Source organism: Scylla paramamosain, chromosome 3 (assembly GCF_035594125.1).
Source record: "Scylla paramamosain isolate STU-SP2022 chromosome 3, ASM3559412v1, whole genome shotgun sequence".
Classification (NCBI taxonomy): Eukaryota; Metazoa; Arthropoda; class Malacostraca; order Decapoda; family Portunidae; genus Scylla; species Scylla paramamosain.
In genome coordinates, this window is record NC_087153.1 from 29,885,522 (window position 1) to 29,903,021 (window position 17,500).

The following is a 17,500-nucleotide window of genomic DNA, read 5'->3' on the forward strand; positions in this document are numbered from 1 at the left end:
AAAGGGAAGAAAGATTCAAGTCCATCAGTGATCTCTACTGGTATCAGTTCATGAGCCTCACACAAAAGGTAAAGAGGAAATTAATAAAACAAGTATAAATTTAGAAATAACAAAAAGTATTATGTCCTAATGCCCACATCATGGTGATTTTTTTCTTTTTTTTTTTTTCTTTTTTTCCTTCACACTGCCTCTTAGCTCGACCACGACATATGCCACAGTACAGATGGCGGTGAGAAGGAAAATACCTGAAAAAAAAAAATACCTGGGAATGCCATGAATAGCCAAGACTTAAATCTGACTCCCCAATTGCCTCAAGCTTAACAAGATGGTCTGGTGCAGGTTCAGAGTAAAACGTCGAGGGACACTAGACTGCAAAAGAGGTGATCGAGTGGAATGGAAACAGTTAGTGCCTGTAGCTTCATTTCTGTTTGTGAATATAGCACATGGCTAGTCTAATTAATACCAGGTGTCATATTACCGTTAGCAGATAAAGAGTTAAAGCCAACAACCCGACTGGTGTTCTTTTTACTGAACTCTTTTTCGGAAAGCTTCAGTTAAATGACCTTTTTCCCTTCTTCTTCCCATTGGCCGGCCATCTATACACGTCAAACTATAAATGAAAGAAAAACTATAGCATCTTCACCTCCTTAATAACTTTTCTCTGTGACTTACAGCATAAGAGTTTCATAACACGCTACTATTTTATACTAACACTTCGACACCCCTTCAACCTTTGCCTCTTTTCCGGCATCATGCACAGCCTCCACTATGCATCACTCCCCGCATTAGCAGTCACGATCGTGCATGTCATCCCGGTAATCGCAGTCATCACAGTGCTCGTTGGTGTAATGCTCTGTATGGCGCGCACTGAAGGCTACACTGACTTTAACACGGACGCGCCGGGAGTCCTCGCCATGCTACACTGCTAGTCACTGTCTGCCCATCAAGCCTCGTTATCAAACATTGAGCCTTCATAAATTTGCCGAATTGCCTCGCACCTGTATCAACACAACAGATTCACTAAAGTTTTCAAGTTTCGGCTATTGATTTATCTTACATACTCGTATACGGATATACACACATACTTATCCTTCTACCCCCGACACATACACACACACACACACACACACACACACACACACACACACACACACACACACATACACAAGGATAATTTCAGTAGCTTTTCTTGGGGTAACATTTGAGGATAGCCGCCCCCCCCCATCGTGTGTGTGTGTGTGTGTGTGTGTGTGTGTGTGTGTGTGTGTGTGTGTGTGTGTGTGTGTGTGTGTGTGTGTGTGTGTGTGTGTGTGTGTTTGAATTAATTGCAGTGATAATTTTCTTCCCTTCCGCTCGCTGTCTGTTAATATATTTTGGGGAGGAAATTATAAATATTATAGAAATTAATTAAATTAATGGTCGAATTATAAATGCGTGTGGATTTAGGGGAGCAGAGATGGATGGGACAGACAAGCAATGGATGTATAATACACTGAAGTATGGACACACACACACACACACACGCACGCACGCACGCACGCACGCACGCACGCACGCACGCACGCACGCGCGCGCACACACACGCGCGCGCACACACGCGCGCGCGCACACACACACACACACACACACGAGTTAAACTTTCGCTAAACCACATGTTAAGCTTCAGAATTTTTTTTTTTTCTGACAGATTGTATTAGAAATAAATTTAATTGATGTTTCTCTACAAAATCGCTACCTTGTTCTATGAGGGTGAAGGGACAACCCGTAAACAAGCCACACACACACACTCTTAGCATGCACGTCCAGTCTTCTAATTCCCACGTCCAGTCTTCTAATTCCCACGAAACAATCTCTTAACACACACGTAATGTCTCCTAAATCTCCTGAATGTCACGTAACTCTCCTGAATGTCACGTAACTCTCCTGAATGTCACGTAAATCTCCTGAATGTCACGTAACCATCTCCTAACTGCCGCATAACAATTTCCTAACCTGCTAATAACTCCTACTAACTGCCACGTAACAATCTCCAGACTGCCTCCTAACAATCTCCAAACGGGAAATAGCTAAGGGCATTTTCAAATTAACCATAACGCCACGCCTACTAACTTCCCTCAGTCCACATTTAGCACTCATTCCCCCCATGACTCCGCCCTGACTCGACACAACCACCAATGATGAGCTGTACCATACCAATGCACCATGCTATCACACCTCCCTTGCTATCCCACCTTGCAAAAAAAAACTCACAAAAAAACACGAACATCTTATCATGAGAGACCATTGCTTTGGCCCATCCATCCAGTGACTCAACACCTTCCTTGCCACTCCGCAGCGCCGTCTATGAGGAACCGCAGGGAGAGGAAAGGAAAGAAACTCCATCACGCTCTTGTTCTTTCCCTTGCGAGGGGCAAAGTTTGGCGCGACACCTGCCGGGCGACTCACTAAGTTGGAGACGAGAGCCGAGTGGTAAGGCGAGTCCTGGGAGGCATTCCGGCGATCTTATTGCGAGAGTCGGTGAAACGTTACTGGGGCGAGGGCAAGGCAAGGAGGGCGAAAGGAGTGAGGGTAAAGAATAAGACTAATGAAAGACAATTAAAACAGAGAAAAAGGAAAGGAGGGAGGGAGGAAAGAAGTGATGCAGGATTTAATGACCGTAAAGTTAAGGAGGGAAATAATTAAGTTAACAAAAAAGGAAAACATTGGCAACGAAAAGGGGGGAGAAAGAGAATGAGGAAAGTTAAGGAGTTTTGGGGAAAAATTACTGCAGTCAAGGAAAAAAATAAAAAGAAAGAACAAGGAAACAATGACACGAAACGAGAGAGAGAGAGAGAGAGAGAGAGAGAGAGAGAGAGAGAGAGAGAGAGAGAGAGAGAGAGAGAGAGAGAGAGAGAGAGAGAGAGAGAGAGAGGCAGCAAAACGAACATTACAAAACAGACAAAACAACACGCAAAAAAAAAAAAAACAAGAGAAACAAGGCGGTACTGGTATAGACTACTTGAAGCAATGGTACGTAGTTTTCTCTGGCCTCACCACCCGTGCACTTGGGTATACGCGGTGCAATACAAGTATATACCACCCTGGAAGTCAGACTGAAGTTGCTCTGTACTCACATAATACATCATTCAAAGCACTACAGAGTTACCACAAATTATAATCTTATCAGTCACTGCACACACACACACACACACACACACACACACACACACACACAAGAAAATCTGTGATGAAAACCGTAACCTTTGAAAAACCTGGAGGAAATCTGACCCACTACTATGTCTCTCCCTCTTAACCTTTCTTCCATTCCTCCTCCCCCTCCTCCTCCTCCTCCTTCCTCCTCCTCCTCCTCCTCCTCCTCCTTCATTCCTAGTACTCTCCATCCTCTCCTCGCTCCATCCCTCAACCTCTCCTTCCTGCAGATGATGAGGGAGTGGCAGAGGTGGAGGGAAACACCACGCGCCAAATAAACATGATAAAAGTGATGAAAGAAGAAAAAATAAAGAAGAAAAGGAACAAGAAAAAGAACAAGAAAAGAACAAAAAAGAAAAAGAACAACAAGAAAAGAACAAGAACAAGAACAAGAAGGAGAAGCAGAAGGAGACGGAGGAGAAGAAAAAAAAAAGAAGAAAGGGAAGAATTGATTAGCAACATCAATAACAACAACAACAAGTTCTCAGAGGAAAAAGTAGTTACGAGGAAGAAAAAGAAAATACCATGGAAATATTATACACTCTGGAAAAAAAGCAAATTAATTTTCACAAGCCATCTTTTTTAAGGAGGGGAGCAAATATAAATGAAGTATAAATCTTGGGGAAATAAACTTCGGAAAAAAAAAAACGCAATTGGAAATAAAGTCTAGGGAAAACAAACCCGAGGAAACAATTTCATTTTTGTGGCTTTACCTTTTTTTTTTTTTTTTGAAGGACGCGACGAAGAGGTAATCAAGGGAGAGAAAGGAAGGTACACACCACCACCACCACCACCACTACCACCACCACCACCACCACCACCACCACCACCACGATACCTCCAGCCACTACCACAGTCAACACCACCTTCATCATCACCATCGCTGTTATTACCATCTCTTCTACCGACTAAACCACCTCCATTAACACCACCACCACCACCACCACCACAACCAACATCACCACCATCATTACCACAATCATATCCTTCACCGTTACCACCACCACAACCGCCACCGCATTAACCTCCATCACCACTATCACGACCTCCACAGCCAACAGTCATATTTTAACACAACCTTCACCCACCACCACCACCACCATCACCACTGCCGCCGTCATCTGCACCACCACTTTTAAAAACCAATACTTCTACTAGCATCACTACTACTACTAACACAGCCATTATCACCACAACCACTATCATCACTAATACCTCCACCACCACTACCATTGTTACCACCACTATAACAACCTCGATGAAAGCCAACACACACACACACACACACACACACACACACATCTAAATGTTCCTGTAACATATACCTTTAAGAAGAAGCATGTAAACATGAAGTGAACAGAATGAGTCATAAGTAAAATAAAAATATAAAACTAAAAACAGCAAAAAAAAAAAGATAACGATTTATCATAAGTATAAAAATAAATAAATAAATAAACAAGAAACGAAAGTGAAACGAAAGCGAGAAGTGAACACAATCTTGTCTCTGAGTCTAACGTGAACGAGGCGTGGATTGCAAGCAACCAACTTAAACCCTTTCACTGAGATATACCAGTCACAGCACTAACAAGAAAAAAAAAAAATTTATGAAATGTTTATAAGCATCGATAAATAAAAAGGGGAATTAAAAAAAAATATTATAATTTCCAGACAGCATAATGTTAGAGGGTGGCTGTAGAACAAAAAGGATGATTTCAGAGTGGTTAGTAATTAAGAAGAAATGTGTCAGATTGCAGTGAAAGAATTAACAGATACGCTGAAGTCTCTTCACAACTCTACTCCATTGAGGCGGCAATGACACTGCACTTCCTCATTTCACTGTCATACTCTTCATCTCTTTACTTCTTTTTTTTTTTCTCCCTTACATGACTTTAGAGGTATTCCTTACGAAACGAGACAGAAGCCGTTCAATTTACATTCTTTAGAGAAACGCAGGTTAAATGGGACCTGATAGAAGTCTTTAAGTGGTATAGGGGGTTATAACAAGGATGACATAAGCAAAATTCTCAGGATTAGTAATCAGGATAGAACAAGAAATAGTAGGTTCAAGCTTAAAAAAAAAAAATAATAATAACAATTCAAGAAAGAGATAGGAAGGAACTGGTTCCTAAATAGAGTGGTAGATGAATAGAATAGTTTCAGTAATCATGTTGTCAGTGCTGAGTTATTAGGGAGCTTTGAAAAAAGACTAGACAAATTTATGGATCGGGATGATAAGTGGAAATATATAGGTATGTTTCATACAGGGACTGCCACGTGTAGGCCTGATGGCTTCTTGCAGCTTCCCATATTTTCTTTACTCTTGTGTTCTTAACTATATTATAACTACACTACTATATTATAACTACAATAATCATCGTTATTTCTTGACAGAATAATTCTTATGGCAGTAGTTGAAAATCCTTTATCCAAAATTTTAAACTCTGTAAAGCCACAAAATATGCTTCTACTGTTGACTAATATTTTTTTTCCCTTTCTTTTTCTTTGCCCTTTTCCTAAATCCAACGTCATATTCCTCTTTTTCCCTTTCTTCATTTGTATCATGTAACTTAATTTTCTCCATATTCTTCGTTCAACGTCATGTTCATCTTTCTCCTTCATTTCCTCCTCTCAATTTCCTCATCCACTTTCATATTCTTTTTTTCTCCCTCGCTTCTTTCGTGTACCTTAACGTAATCTTCTTTTTATTTCTCTGTACCCCTTCCTTCCTTCCTCTTCATTCCCTCAGTTCACTTGCATATACTTTTTTCTCCCTTTATTCTTTTCTGTCCTTTAACTAAATTGTATTCATATCCCTCTTTACCTCTTCCTCCCCTTCCCTCTACATCCTCAGTCCAATTTTATGTTATTCCTTTATTCCTTCCTTTTCCTTTGAATTTTCTCAGTTTACTTTCATATAACTTTTTCCTTTTGTTTTCACTTGTTCTTTTTTCTCAATTCAGCTTCACATCCATTTTTATCCTCTTCCATCTTATCTGTCAGTTTCCTTAGTCCACCATCATATTCTTCTTTTCCCTTATCTTTCTCCTTCATTTCCCAAATTTACCTTCACACTTCTTCCCTTTTTTTCTTTTCTTCCCCTTCTCAATCTTCATATATATTCCTCTTCTCAGTTCTTTCTCCTTTCCTCCACTTCCTTCCCCCTTCTCCATTTTTTCTCCCCTCCCCTTACCCCTTCTCCATTTTTCTTCTCCCTTCCCCAGCATAATCAAGGGGAGATCGCTATTGGGGGATGGAGAAGAGAAGAGAAGAAGGGAAAAAAAGGAGAGGAAGAATACGAAAACCTAAGGCAGGTAAAAATGGGGGAAGGGGGGGAAGTAGGTGAAGTGGGTAATAGGAGAGGGAGGGAGGGAAGAAGAGGAAAATGAGAGGCAGGTAAAAGGGGAGGGAAAGAAAACGGGAGATGTGGAAGAATAAATGACATCATCATCATTCTATGGGTTGGGCTTCGTTCTCTTATCACTTGGGATGAGGTGAGTTAGCATTAGAGGAAGAAAAGGGAGGAGGAGGAGGAAGAAGAAGAGTAGAAGGAGAAGGATGGGTAGGAGGGGAAGAAGGAAAAGCAGGAAAATATTTGAGGATAAATTTCTAAGGTTTGGAGAAGCGAGAAGATGAGATTTACGTAAAAGTGGGGATGGGTAGGAAAAGTAGAATAAGAGGAGGAGGAAGAAAAGGAGGAGGAGAAGTAAGATGAGTGGAAAAAATAAAATTAAGGTATAATGATAATAAAACAAAACAAATGACCAGAAAGAAAGAATAATGAAGTGTAGAGAAAGAAGAAGAAGGAAATAGAGAAGGAATGAGAAAAATGGAAGAGCAAAAGGAAGACGGAAGAAAGACGGAAAGAAAAAGAGGAAGAGAAAGGGACAGGAAGAAGGAGAGACAGAAGAGGTAGAGGGTAAGAAAAAGAAAGGGCGAAAAGAAACAGGAAGATGTCAGAAAGAGGGAGAGATGGGAGAGGAAGAGGATAAATGGAAGGGAGGTGGAAGAGGAGGGATAGAAAAGAAGGAAGAGAGGGAATAGAAGGGTCATGCCACCACATTACCGCGTCCTTCATTCCCTTCCACACACAAAGGCATTTTTTTTTCTCTCATCCCCTTTTCAAGCTAATATCGTCACCATTCACCGCGACCCAGCCACCACGGAATTAATGCATAATAATCTCGGTTATTCATATGTCTATACACATATATATACCTCTCTCTCTCTCTCTCTCTCTCTCTCTCTCTCTCTCTCTCTCTCTCTCTCTCTCTCTCTCTCTCTCTCTCTCTCTCTCTGCCCTACTGATCATATTCTATTTATTTCCTCCCTTTATTGTTGTCCTTCTCTGTTCAACTTTATTTCTTGTCCTTCCATGTTTTGATTCAATTATGTTCCCCTCTTGTTTGGAAGGCAAAATTTATCTATGCTATATAAATATGTCATATCACCATTCACTTCCTTTCATTTTTCTCTCTCTCTCTCTCTCTCTCTCTCTCTCTCTCTCTCTCTCTCTCTCTCTCTCTCTCTCTCTCTCTCTCTCTCTCTCTCTCTCTCTTACTTCTCCATTGCCTACTTCGGCCTCTACATAGACCCTTCGTCAGTATATATTCTTCATAATGACCAGTCTTCTTTATTATAACATGTCGTATTTTTTTTTCTATATCGATCCTTGTTATATTTCATCTTTCATACTATTCTAACACAAAATACATTCTTCTCCCTTTCCCCTTTATCAATCTCTTTCGTTAACTAATATTTTTTTTAATGTCAGAGGAAAGACACATATCGCCAACTGGAAAAATGACATCGACTAATACTATACAAATCACCGACGCAAATTGTTCACTCCCAAACACGTGAATTTATGAACGAAAGAAGAGAAAATTGCAGTCATAACTTCATGAACTGAGAGACGCGAACGTGTGAGTTGATTGGCACAAGTTTTCCTTCATTTGGGACTCTGATTTCTGACTTCCTTTTGTTTTTGTTTTCTTTTTCCTGATGAGGGAGAACATTTGTGATCTTCTAACGCCGATTTCTTGAGGAGGAAGAATATTTATTGTCTTGTAGCGTATTTTTCTTGACGTGAAAGAAAATTCATAACTCCCTGACATGACCTTTCCTAATGAAAACATTTATTACTTTCTAACATTATCTTTCTTGATTCCATTATTGTCTATTAACGTTGTTTCTTAACAAAGGAGAACATTTATTGTTTTCTAACACTACCTTTCTTGATGAGAGAAAGCATGTTGTCTCCTAACGTCCTCGACGAGAAAATTTATTGCTTAGAGACACCACCTTTCTTAATGAAGGAGAACATTATTGTTTACTGACGTCATGTTTCTCATTAAGGAATACTCGTTGCCTTCTAACGTTATTTTCTTAATGAGTGAGAAACATTAACAGCTTGTTCACATCATCTTTGCTGGTGAAGAACATTTAATTACTTACTGGCGTTGTCTTTCTAGATACTGCATAGTATTTTTACTGTTTTTTTTTCTTTCTTTTTCTTCTTGCGTTGAGTAGGAACATTTACTGCACTGTAAACATTTTTTTTATCTTGATAAAAGAAAATATTGTTATTCAGTATTTAAGAAAGCAAGTACTTATTATACTGCGATTCTGTTCTTGATGAGAGAGAGAGAGAGAGAGAGAGAGAGAGAGAGAGAGAGAGAGAGAGAGAGAGAGAGAGAGAGAGAGAGAGAGAGAGAGAGAGACTACCCACAGCAGCAAGAAATACACGCCTCACCTCCCATTGACAGGCACCACTCATCACTCACGCCACTGTCAGCTACCCCGCAGCCTGTCCAACACCCGCACCCTCGCGCCCCTTGGTGGACGGGAATCACCTCTGCCGGGAGACAAAAAAAAAGACGCAATCATACAGAGTCATGATAGGAAATGCAGTAAAATAAATGTTGTGTGTACTACTAAGAGGCTTGACAATATCATTACTGAAGAAATGATGATGAGCTAGAACAAAAAAAAAAAAACAAGAACAAGAAAGGAAGAAAAAATAAAGAAGAAAGTAAAGAAGACTTTTATATTTCGTTTTTTTTTTCAATCAACACAAGAACGAACGAGAGAGAGAGAGAGAGAGAGAGAGAGAGAGAGAGAGAGAGAGAGAGAGAGAGAGATCCCATCTACTTTCCTTCACAATACCTTCTTTTTTAATGATACGTAAAGTAAACTGACCTTTTTTCTATTAAGTGACAAAAGACGCCGCAGTTTTCAGTGAACCTCATTAAAAAAAAATAATAGGAAACAAATAATAAAAAGACCCCATAGCCTTTAATACTTTACTGACGAAGCAGCACGTCGCCAGGATTCCAGGAGGAGGAGGAGGTGGAGGAGAAAGTGGTGGTGGTGGATCAGAAAAGTAATGAAAGGAAGAGGAAGAAATGAATGGAGAGCTAATGAGAAAAATAAATTGATAACTAAGAAAGAGATTTATGGAGAAAGTAAAGGAGGAGGAGGAGGAGGAGGAAGAAGAAGAAAAGGAAGAAGAGGAGGAGCTAAATAAATTATAAAAGGAAGAGAAAAAAGTAAATGATGAAATAATGAGGAAAGTTCAACCAATAACTAGAAATGGCGAGGAGGGAAGATTGAAGAGAGAAAAGAAAAGAAAGGAAAAGGAGGAAAAAGAAAGCACGGAAGAGAAAAAAGAAGAAAAATAAAGGAAAGATCTGTGAGAAAGAGTGAGCTTAGGAATCCAAAACTTATGGAGGTGAGGAAGGAGGTGGGAGGAAAAAGAGGAAGAGGAAAGAGAGAAGGAAGGAAAGAGTAAAAGGAGGAGACTGACGAAGAGGCAAAAAGAGGAAAAGATGACGGAAGAAAGGAAGAAAAGAAGGATTAAAGGCAGAGACGGCGATGAAAGGAAGAGAGAATAGAGGAGAAAGAAAAATATGCAAAAGAAAGGAAAGGAAAAGAAGAGATGAAGAAAGAAAGTGTTGATAAAAGAGGAAGAGGAGTGTTAATAAAGAGGAAAAAGAAAACAGGAATGAAAGAGGAAAGAAATAAAAGTGAAGAAGAGGGAGGTGATGGAAAACAGAGGGAGCAATACGGAAAAAAATGGAAAGGGGAAGAAGAAATAAGAAGTGAGGAACGGAAGGGAAAAAAAGATGGGAAATGATAAGAGAGGAGAGGATGATGGAAGAGAGAGGGAAAAAACGAGAAAAAGATAAGTGGAAAGAGAGAATGAAAAGGTAAAGGAAAAAAAATAGAGGAGAGGGTGATGGAAGTGAGAGGGAAGGGGGAACGAGAGAGAGGAAGAGACGGGAAGAGGAAAGGAAGAGAGAAAAAGAATAGAATGTAAAGTGAGAAAAATCAAGGAACGGGAAGCCAGGTAATGGTGCGCGGAGGTCGAGGGGGTGAAAGGTCAGGGAGGTCAGAAGCCAAGGGTCAAAGGTTGGGACACTGGCAGACTCTCGTTGTGCTCACGTGCTGAGGTCAAACCGAGGGAAGCTAGAGGTCACACACACACACACACACACACACACTTTAGCCTCAGAAACCTTCCTTTAATAACCGTGTGGCAGGCGAGGCTTGGGGAGGCGGACGGGGATGAAGGAAAGAAGATGGGGGAAGGAGGAAAGATGGAGGGGGGAAGGCGGAAGGAGGAGGCCTGTTGACTCAGCCTCCCTCGGGCAGCAGACCAAAAAGACGAAAAAAAAAAAAAAGTGAGGGCGGCGGGGCGTAATAAAAGTGTTTGACAGCCCTCGGATTTTATATTACCCCTGCCGCCTCTATTTATGGCCACAGCTCTGCTAGCAGCACCACCATGGCTGATTGCTCCTCCACCCCCCCGCCATGCCTGACCGCCTCCCCAACACCGCTATTAGCACCCCCACCAAGGCTTATTGCTCCTCCCCTCACGCCTGTCAATGCTCCAATCATGGATGCTTGCTCTCCCACAACTATTAACAGCTAAACGAGACTGTTAGAGCCTCAGTGCAACTCTTAATAACTCAGTGTGGATGTTATCACACCAATTTTGTTGCTTCCATCATGATGTGGCTGTCACCACCTCAACACTGCTGCTAGCACTTTAACAACTCAGCACGCCTGACATCGCCTTAACACCTTAACGCGGCAGTCAGCATCTCAGTGTGACTATCAACATTCCAGCACAGCCACTGCACAACCGCACCGATGATGACACACCTCAATTGTCTCCCACAACGAGTGGCAAGACTCAGCAGCGCCCTACACCCGGACATGAGCACCTCTTCCAGTCACTCTTCACTTCTGAAAATGTATTTAGGAAAACCATGTGCCTGTTGTTCTCGCAATGGCGTGACGGTTCCATGAAAAATCTTTATGAAATTTGATGTTTAGGTCAGGTTATGTTACGTCAGATTTGGTTACGTTAGGTTAGGTTAGGCTGACAGTGTGGACAAGCTGTTTGACTCACTTGCATTATCTCCAGTTCCAATTCCATTAATCTTTAGTTGACATATTCCACATCCATTCAGCTGCGCAGTGATAAATGCAAGTCAGTACATCGCAAGGGAGGAGAGAAGCAACCTTAACAGCATCGTAATGGTCATCTCTGCTGCCCACGAAGCAGCCTCACCTCACGCCGCCAACCAGTGACTCGTGAGCGACAAGTTAGTTATTACTGGTCAGGGAAATTCTTGCCGGAGGGTATTTACTGCAGGTCTAAAGCATTATTATATCACTATTTCTGTTACATTATTATTACTACTACTACTACTACTACTACTACTACTACTACGACTATTACTACTACTACTACTACTACTACTACTACTACTACTACTACTACCACTACTACTACTACTACTACTACTAATAATAATAATAATAATAATAATAATAATAATAATAATGCTAATACCACCACTGTTATTATAACCATTTTATTAAAGCCTATCATATCCTATCTGTTCCAGTAAGTAAGCTCCAGTGTTCTGTATTCCTGGAAGCTAATTTCAGAGCCTGGGTTCAGCAGCTGGGTGGAGAGAAGGGACAGGCCGGCCCCCACTCAACCGTCCCCCAACCCGGGCCTGCCTGTCTACCTGCCTCCCCGCGCACCACTAATTGCTGGGGAAGTGCACGCGTGTGATGTTGATATGATTATTGGGGCAAGTTAGGGATTTGCTGGTTGACTAATTAATACTTGGCGCCACAAGGGTCTGGTCACACGCCGCGGGGACCTGTCAGGACGTGGGTAGCGAGAGGGGGGACAGCAAGTATCCTCCGTAGTGCAAAGCTTGATGATTGTTTTGGGGTTAAAAATATAGACCCATGGACTACGAGGCTTTTAATCATGTATCGTGTGAATATTGACATGTGTATAAATCATATGTATATTTTTTTTTTAAGTACTGGGTATTTGCAGTAAATAAACTAACTGTACAAATAATAACTGACTAATAGACTGTACCTGCCAGAGAAATTATGTTAATCCTTACTGTGCTGTCTTGTGACGATGGTATCACCTTCTAAAACATAAGCAAGTGCGTTCTTGGGAAATATTAATTGACACGAAACAGCAGGTAATGAGCAATAATGTAACAATGCTGTATCTAGACACGGGTTATCATTGCCACCTGACTCACAGCTCACCATCAGCAGCGCCCCGTGAGACATTATTCTCAAACACTTTGGAGTTTTATCTCGACTTTCAGTTGGTTGTAGTGGAAGTTACTGTGGTTTTTAAGGGTATTTTTTTTTCATAATTCTAGTGATGACTTAACGACGATCTTGCGTCACCAGAGGGAAAATACCAATAAGAACGCGTTCAAATATCTCAGTGGCCTTTTAAAATATTCATGGAAAAACAAATCTTTTGAAAATGCGCGCCGCAGTCATATATCTAGACAATCAAATCACCACAGACTCATGGAACGCTAGAGGAAGAGGATCAACAAATTTCATAAAGACTATTTCAGGAGTAGATCACTGTTGACTAAGCAACTCATCACCATCAATGATTGCAATATTATATCTTTTGACACTGAAATTCAATTGTCGCTGCTTAGATTTTTTTTTTTTTTTTCATAATCACCTACAACCTTTTGGGAAATTTTCATCACGATCTATTATGTTGTTTTCCCACCTAGAAAAAAACAAAAGTAACCTCCTATTCACTTTTTCCTCGTCCGTGCAAACTTTTAGTGTTTTAAATCTGAAGAAAAGACAACCATAACGCTAAAAAGATTAAACATTTTCTAGCTATTTTTGAGGTGCGAGGTCATCACGATCCTACTACTCCCGTGCCTTGGATAAATCACCTAGACGACTATAAGTACATCACCTACTGAGTATATAAGATAAAAAGCAATCTTGAAAGGAGAGTCTATGGTGAGTAAATCTGTTCCTTTTCCTGTTCCTGTTTTTCCCCTTCCTGTGACTCAAACTGTTTCACAGAGGGAGTATCAAGACACCTCTGGAATTGAACTGCACAACTTCTTGTGACTCTCTCTCCTCAATTCTCTGGCAGCGACAAGTTCTGAGACCTTTTCCGTCTTTTATTTTCCATTGACCAGTCTCTTCAACACGCAAAAAAAGAACAAATGTAGAATGAAACTGATTATTTACTACAAAAGGTCACTGGAGGGAATAAGCACAAGTTTTTTTCTTTACTTTTTTTTTTCCTGGATTCAGTTAAGTTTATAATACATTCAAGTTTGGAATACATGCGTCCGGGGTAATTGTTAGCAAGAATCAGCGGAAAGCTTCTCACCTGTGTAATTATTATTGAATGGTGTTATAATTGATGCTATAATTAAACTAACGACTGGGTGTGCAAGAATTACTATTTCAGGTTAATTCTCTCTCTCTCTCTCTCTCTCTCTCTCTCTCTCTCTCTCTCTCTCTCTCTCTCTCTCTCTCTCTCTCTCTCTTTCTCTCACTTACTCACTCGCTAACTTTCCCGCCGCACTCGCTCTAACTTTCATTCTCTCATTCAAACTCCTTCACCCGTTCACTCATGGCTGTGAGGCGTAGGTGTTGCAAATGTACGCACGCACGCATGCACTGACACACACACACACACACGCACACACGCACACATACACACACACACACACACACACACACACACACACACACACACACACACTAGGATGGAGCGTTTTTTAACTTTTCTTGAAATTATTTTATGGCTAGTGCGGAAAAGGTGCCAACTGGTAAGAAAAAAAAATTGTGTTCAAAGCATTTTTCTCTAGAACAATATCTTCTGTCCCCGCCAGCCCGTCAAAGTTTGAAAAAAAAAAAAAAGCGTCTCAAATTGGTAAACTTCACATAATACACCATTTCAACAATTCATTATGAAATGTTTGTGGCTGGTGTGCAATATTTCCTTCTAGTTGTATATTGATAACATACTAAATCTGCAAGCTGTATAGATATATTTTCTGTCCCCGCTATATGCTTGAAATGTTGAAAAATTTAATTTTTTCGAGACAATTTTTTTTTAAATTCCCAAAAATAAAATACAAATTTTCATGTGGCTGGTCCCTAAGTTGTTTTATGTTACTTACGAGTATACTTTGTATGTGTAAAGTTTGGGAGAGATTACTTAATAACTTCTGTTCCCGCTACGTCACTTATACATATAAGTAATTATATTAATTTATTATATACCGAAATTGCAAGTGATCTCCATTGGAAGAATACTACAATGAATATTTCACTAAATCACTAAAATCTACTGAGTTCAGTACAGAAGATCACAGTTGAGTTACTAGTTGAGTTACACACACACACACACACACACACACACACACACACACACACACACAATCACTAACCTAGTCTCCTTCACAACTTCGCCCCATGGTTAAGGGGAGGGGTCTTACACCGCTGCGGGTCACGTGATGTCTGCACTCTGCAGCCATTATGTTAGATTCCTAGTAGAGCTCAAAGGGGAGAGACGTATGACCGTTTATAAAGTCATGAGCTCTTTACAGAATACGAGACAAGCATTTACTTGCCTTATTCTCAGGAATCCTTGCCAGTTCAGTTAGTGATGCCTCCCAACGTACGAAGATGTCATGAAAACGTGTTTATGGAAAAGCGTGTTTATTTGAAAACAACAAAAAAACATCCACTCTGGGATGAAATTGCTAAGTTTTTCAACGAACAGTTACAAGAAATATGGAAGTCAGCTTCTATACCAGTTCTTTCTTCACGACGCATTCGTGCAATGTTAGATAACTACCACAACAAGTGCAACAGTTTGATAAAGGATTACTCCTCTTAAGAGGAAAGACAAACCAAGTTTCATAAATAAAGCAACATTATTCAAAGAAGAGGGCTTGAAACTTTTGACATTGCAGCTTGTAAATGTGCCATAAACAACTGCTCATGTGAGGCAGCTAGAAATGTCCCGCAGCGTGAAACAGAATTTCGTAAATGATCAAAGGAGCAACAGAAAAATGGCTATTGGAACTATTGACAAAAATAACTAAAACAACTGACGAAGACATTACAGAGCAAAGAAAAAAGAAGTCAACACAAAGCAGAACCATCTCACTCTGAACCATCGACAAGTGGTACAGCAACTCTAGCTTCGTTTTCAGAATCATATTCTACATCAACAACAGATGATAACTGATTTTGAAGATAAAACAGACAAAAATCCACGTAGAACTAATCTTTTGAAATTACCATCAGTTGCATTAGCTTGTGACAGGTCACGAATTTCAGACAGGACTGCAGCAAGTATAGTTAGTGCTACTTTACAAGATATTGGAATAATATCTTCCAAAGATGCCTCTGAAATTGTTGACCGAAGTAAAATTCATCGAGGTCGACGAAAAAAGATACTTGAGGCAAGAAAACATCATACGAATAATAAAAAAAAATGGCCCTTAACATATTCTTCGATGGAAGAAAAGATAGAATTCTATTTCAGGTTAAAAAAGGGAATAAATAAGATTGCCAAACAAGTAATGACCGAAGAACATATAGCTTGTGTCAAGGAGCCTGGCTCTGATTACCTTGGCCAGATAGCTGTGTCGTCTGGAAATTCGCAGACAATTGCTTCAGGAATTCCTGAAGTTCTGGCAGTAGGTTGTGATGGCACTGTTGTAAATACTGGCAGAAAGAATGGCGTAATTTCTCTTTTAGAACAACAACTTGAAAGACCATTACAGTGGTTTGTGTGTCAACTGCATGCTAATGAATTGCCATTGAGACATCTCATGCTAAAGTTAGATCGGCCTACAACAGGACCAAGAGGCTTTACTGGCATAATTGGAAAACAATCGTCTAACTGAAAATTTACCAGTTATTGACTTTGAACCCATTCAAGCAGAAGTGATCAACATTAAAGTCAACCTTTCAGATTTAAGCTCTGATCAGAAGTATTTGCTTGAAGCATAATCGAAGCTGTTTCCTCTGGGGTTTGTGGAGCAAACCCCAGAGGAATCCTGGTAAAATGGCGTATGACTACAGCGAACATAATTCTTCGCTTGTACATGGCAACAGAAAATCCCACAGAAAATTTGGTAGCAAGAGTAAGATACATAATGGAGGTTTGTATATCAATGTGGTTCAAAATCAAATGCGAACCATCAGTTATTTTTGGAGCCAAACACCTTCATGACACTATTAGAAGAGCTGCAAAGATGGATGCAAATATTCAAGTGATAGTAAATCCAGTAATTCAGAGAAATGCGTACTTTGGCCATCCAGAAAACATCTTACTTTCAATGATAAATGACGACCATAAGGTTATCAGAGAGTTGGGGTGGCGAAGAATTTTGAAGGCTCGAACGTCAGTCAGATCAGGAATTAGAAGTTTTCAAATTCCTGAGTTGGATTTTAAGTCTAGAACATTCACAGAAATGATCAACTGATAAAATTCAGAAATAACAGAACCGCCATTGACAAAGAGCATAAGCGAGGAAGAAATAACAGAACTTATTGAAACAGAAAGCATGGCATCACCACACTATAAAGATATCCCCTGTCACACACAAGCTGTTGAAAGATTGATTAAATTAGTAACAGAAGCTTTAGAACGTGTTTATGGAGAATCAGAAAGAGGGATTCATTATGAACACACTGAAGTCAAGAAAGAATATTCCTAAGTTTGACACCAAAAAACAATACAAAGTATAAACCAATCCAGTAATGGTGGAGTGGCTGGGCTGGAGAACGGATGGAACTCGATACACATCCACCTACTCGTGGTGAGTTCTGAGCTATTTTTTAGTTACAATATGTAAATAAAAAAAAAAGGCGAAGAGTTGTGTTTTATATTTATTCTAGATATGCTTTAACGAGCAAAAAAAAAAAGAAAAAGAAAGGAAAAAAACAACGAGGAATGGTT

General features: G+C 40.1%; 1 protein-coding gene and 1 long non-coding RNA gene across 2 annotated transcripts in view; one reads left to right on the top strand and one right to left on the bottom strand.

Annotated features, from left to right (window-relative positions):
• Positions 1 to 8,875: 8,875 nt before the first annotated feature.
• LOC135116439 (uncharacterized) overlaps positions 8,876 to 17,500 on the bottom strand; it is a 96,006-nt gene continuing 87,381 nt past the window's right edge. The window contains exon 3 of the long non-coding RNA XR_010276334.1: positions 8,876 to 9,043. This is a non-coding gene — a long non-coding RNA (uncharacterized LOC135116439). The remainder of the gene's footprint in view (positions 9,044 to 17,500) is intronic.
• Positions 16,116 to 17,500, top strand: part of LOC135088697 (cilia- and flagella-associated protein 251-like) — a gene marked incomplete at its 3' end in the record, with an annotated part of 19,487 nt that continues 18,102 nt past the window's right edge. Inside the window, exon 1 of the mRNA XM_063983660.1 lies at positions 16,116 to 16,232. Coding sequence (XP_063839730.1) covers positions 16,116 to 16,232 — 117 coding nt within the window. The remainder of the gene's footprint in view (positions 16,233 to 17,500) is intronic.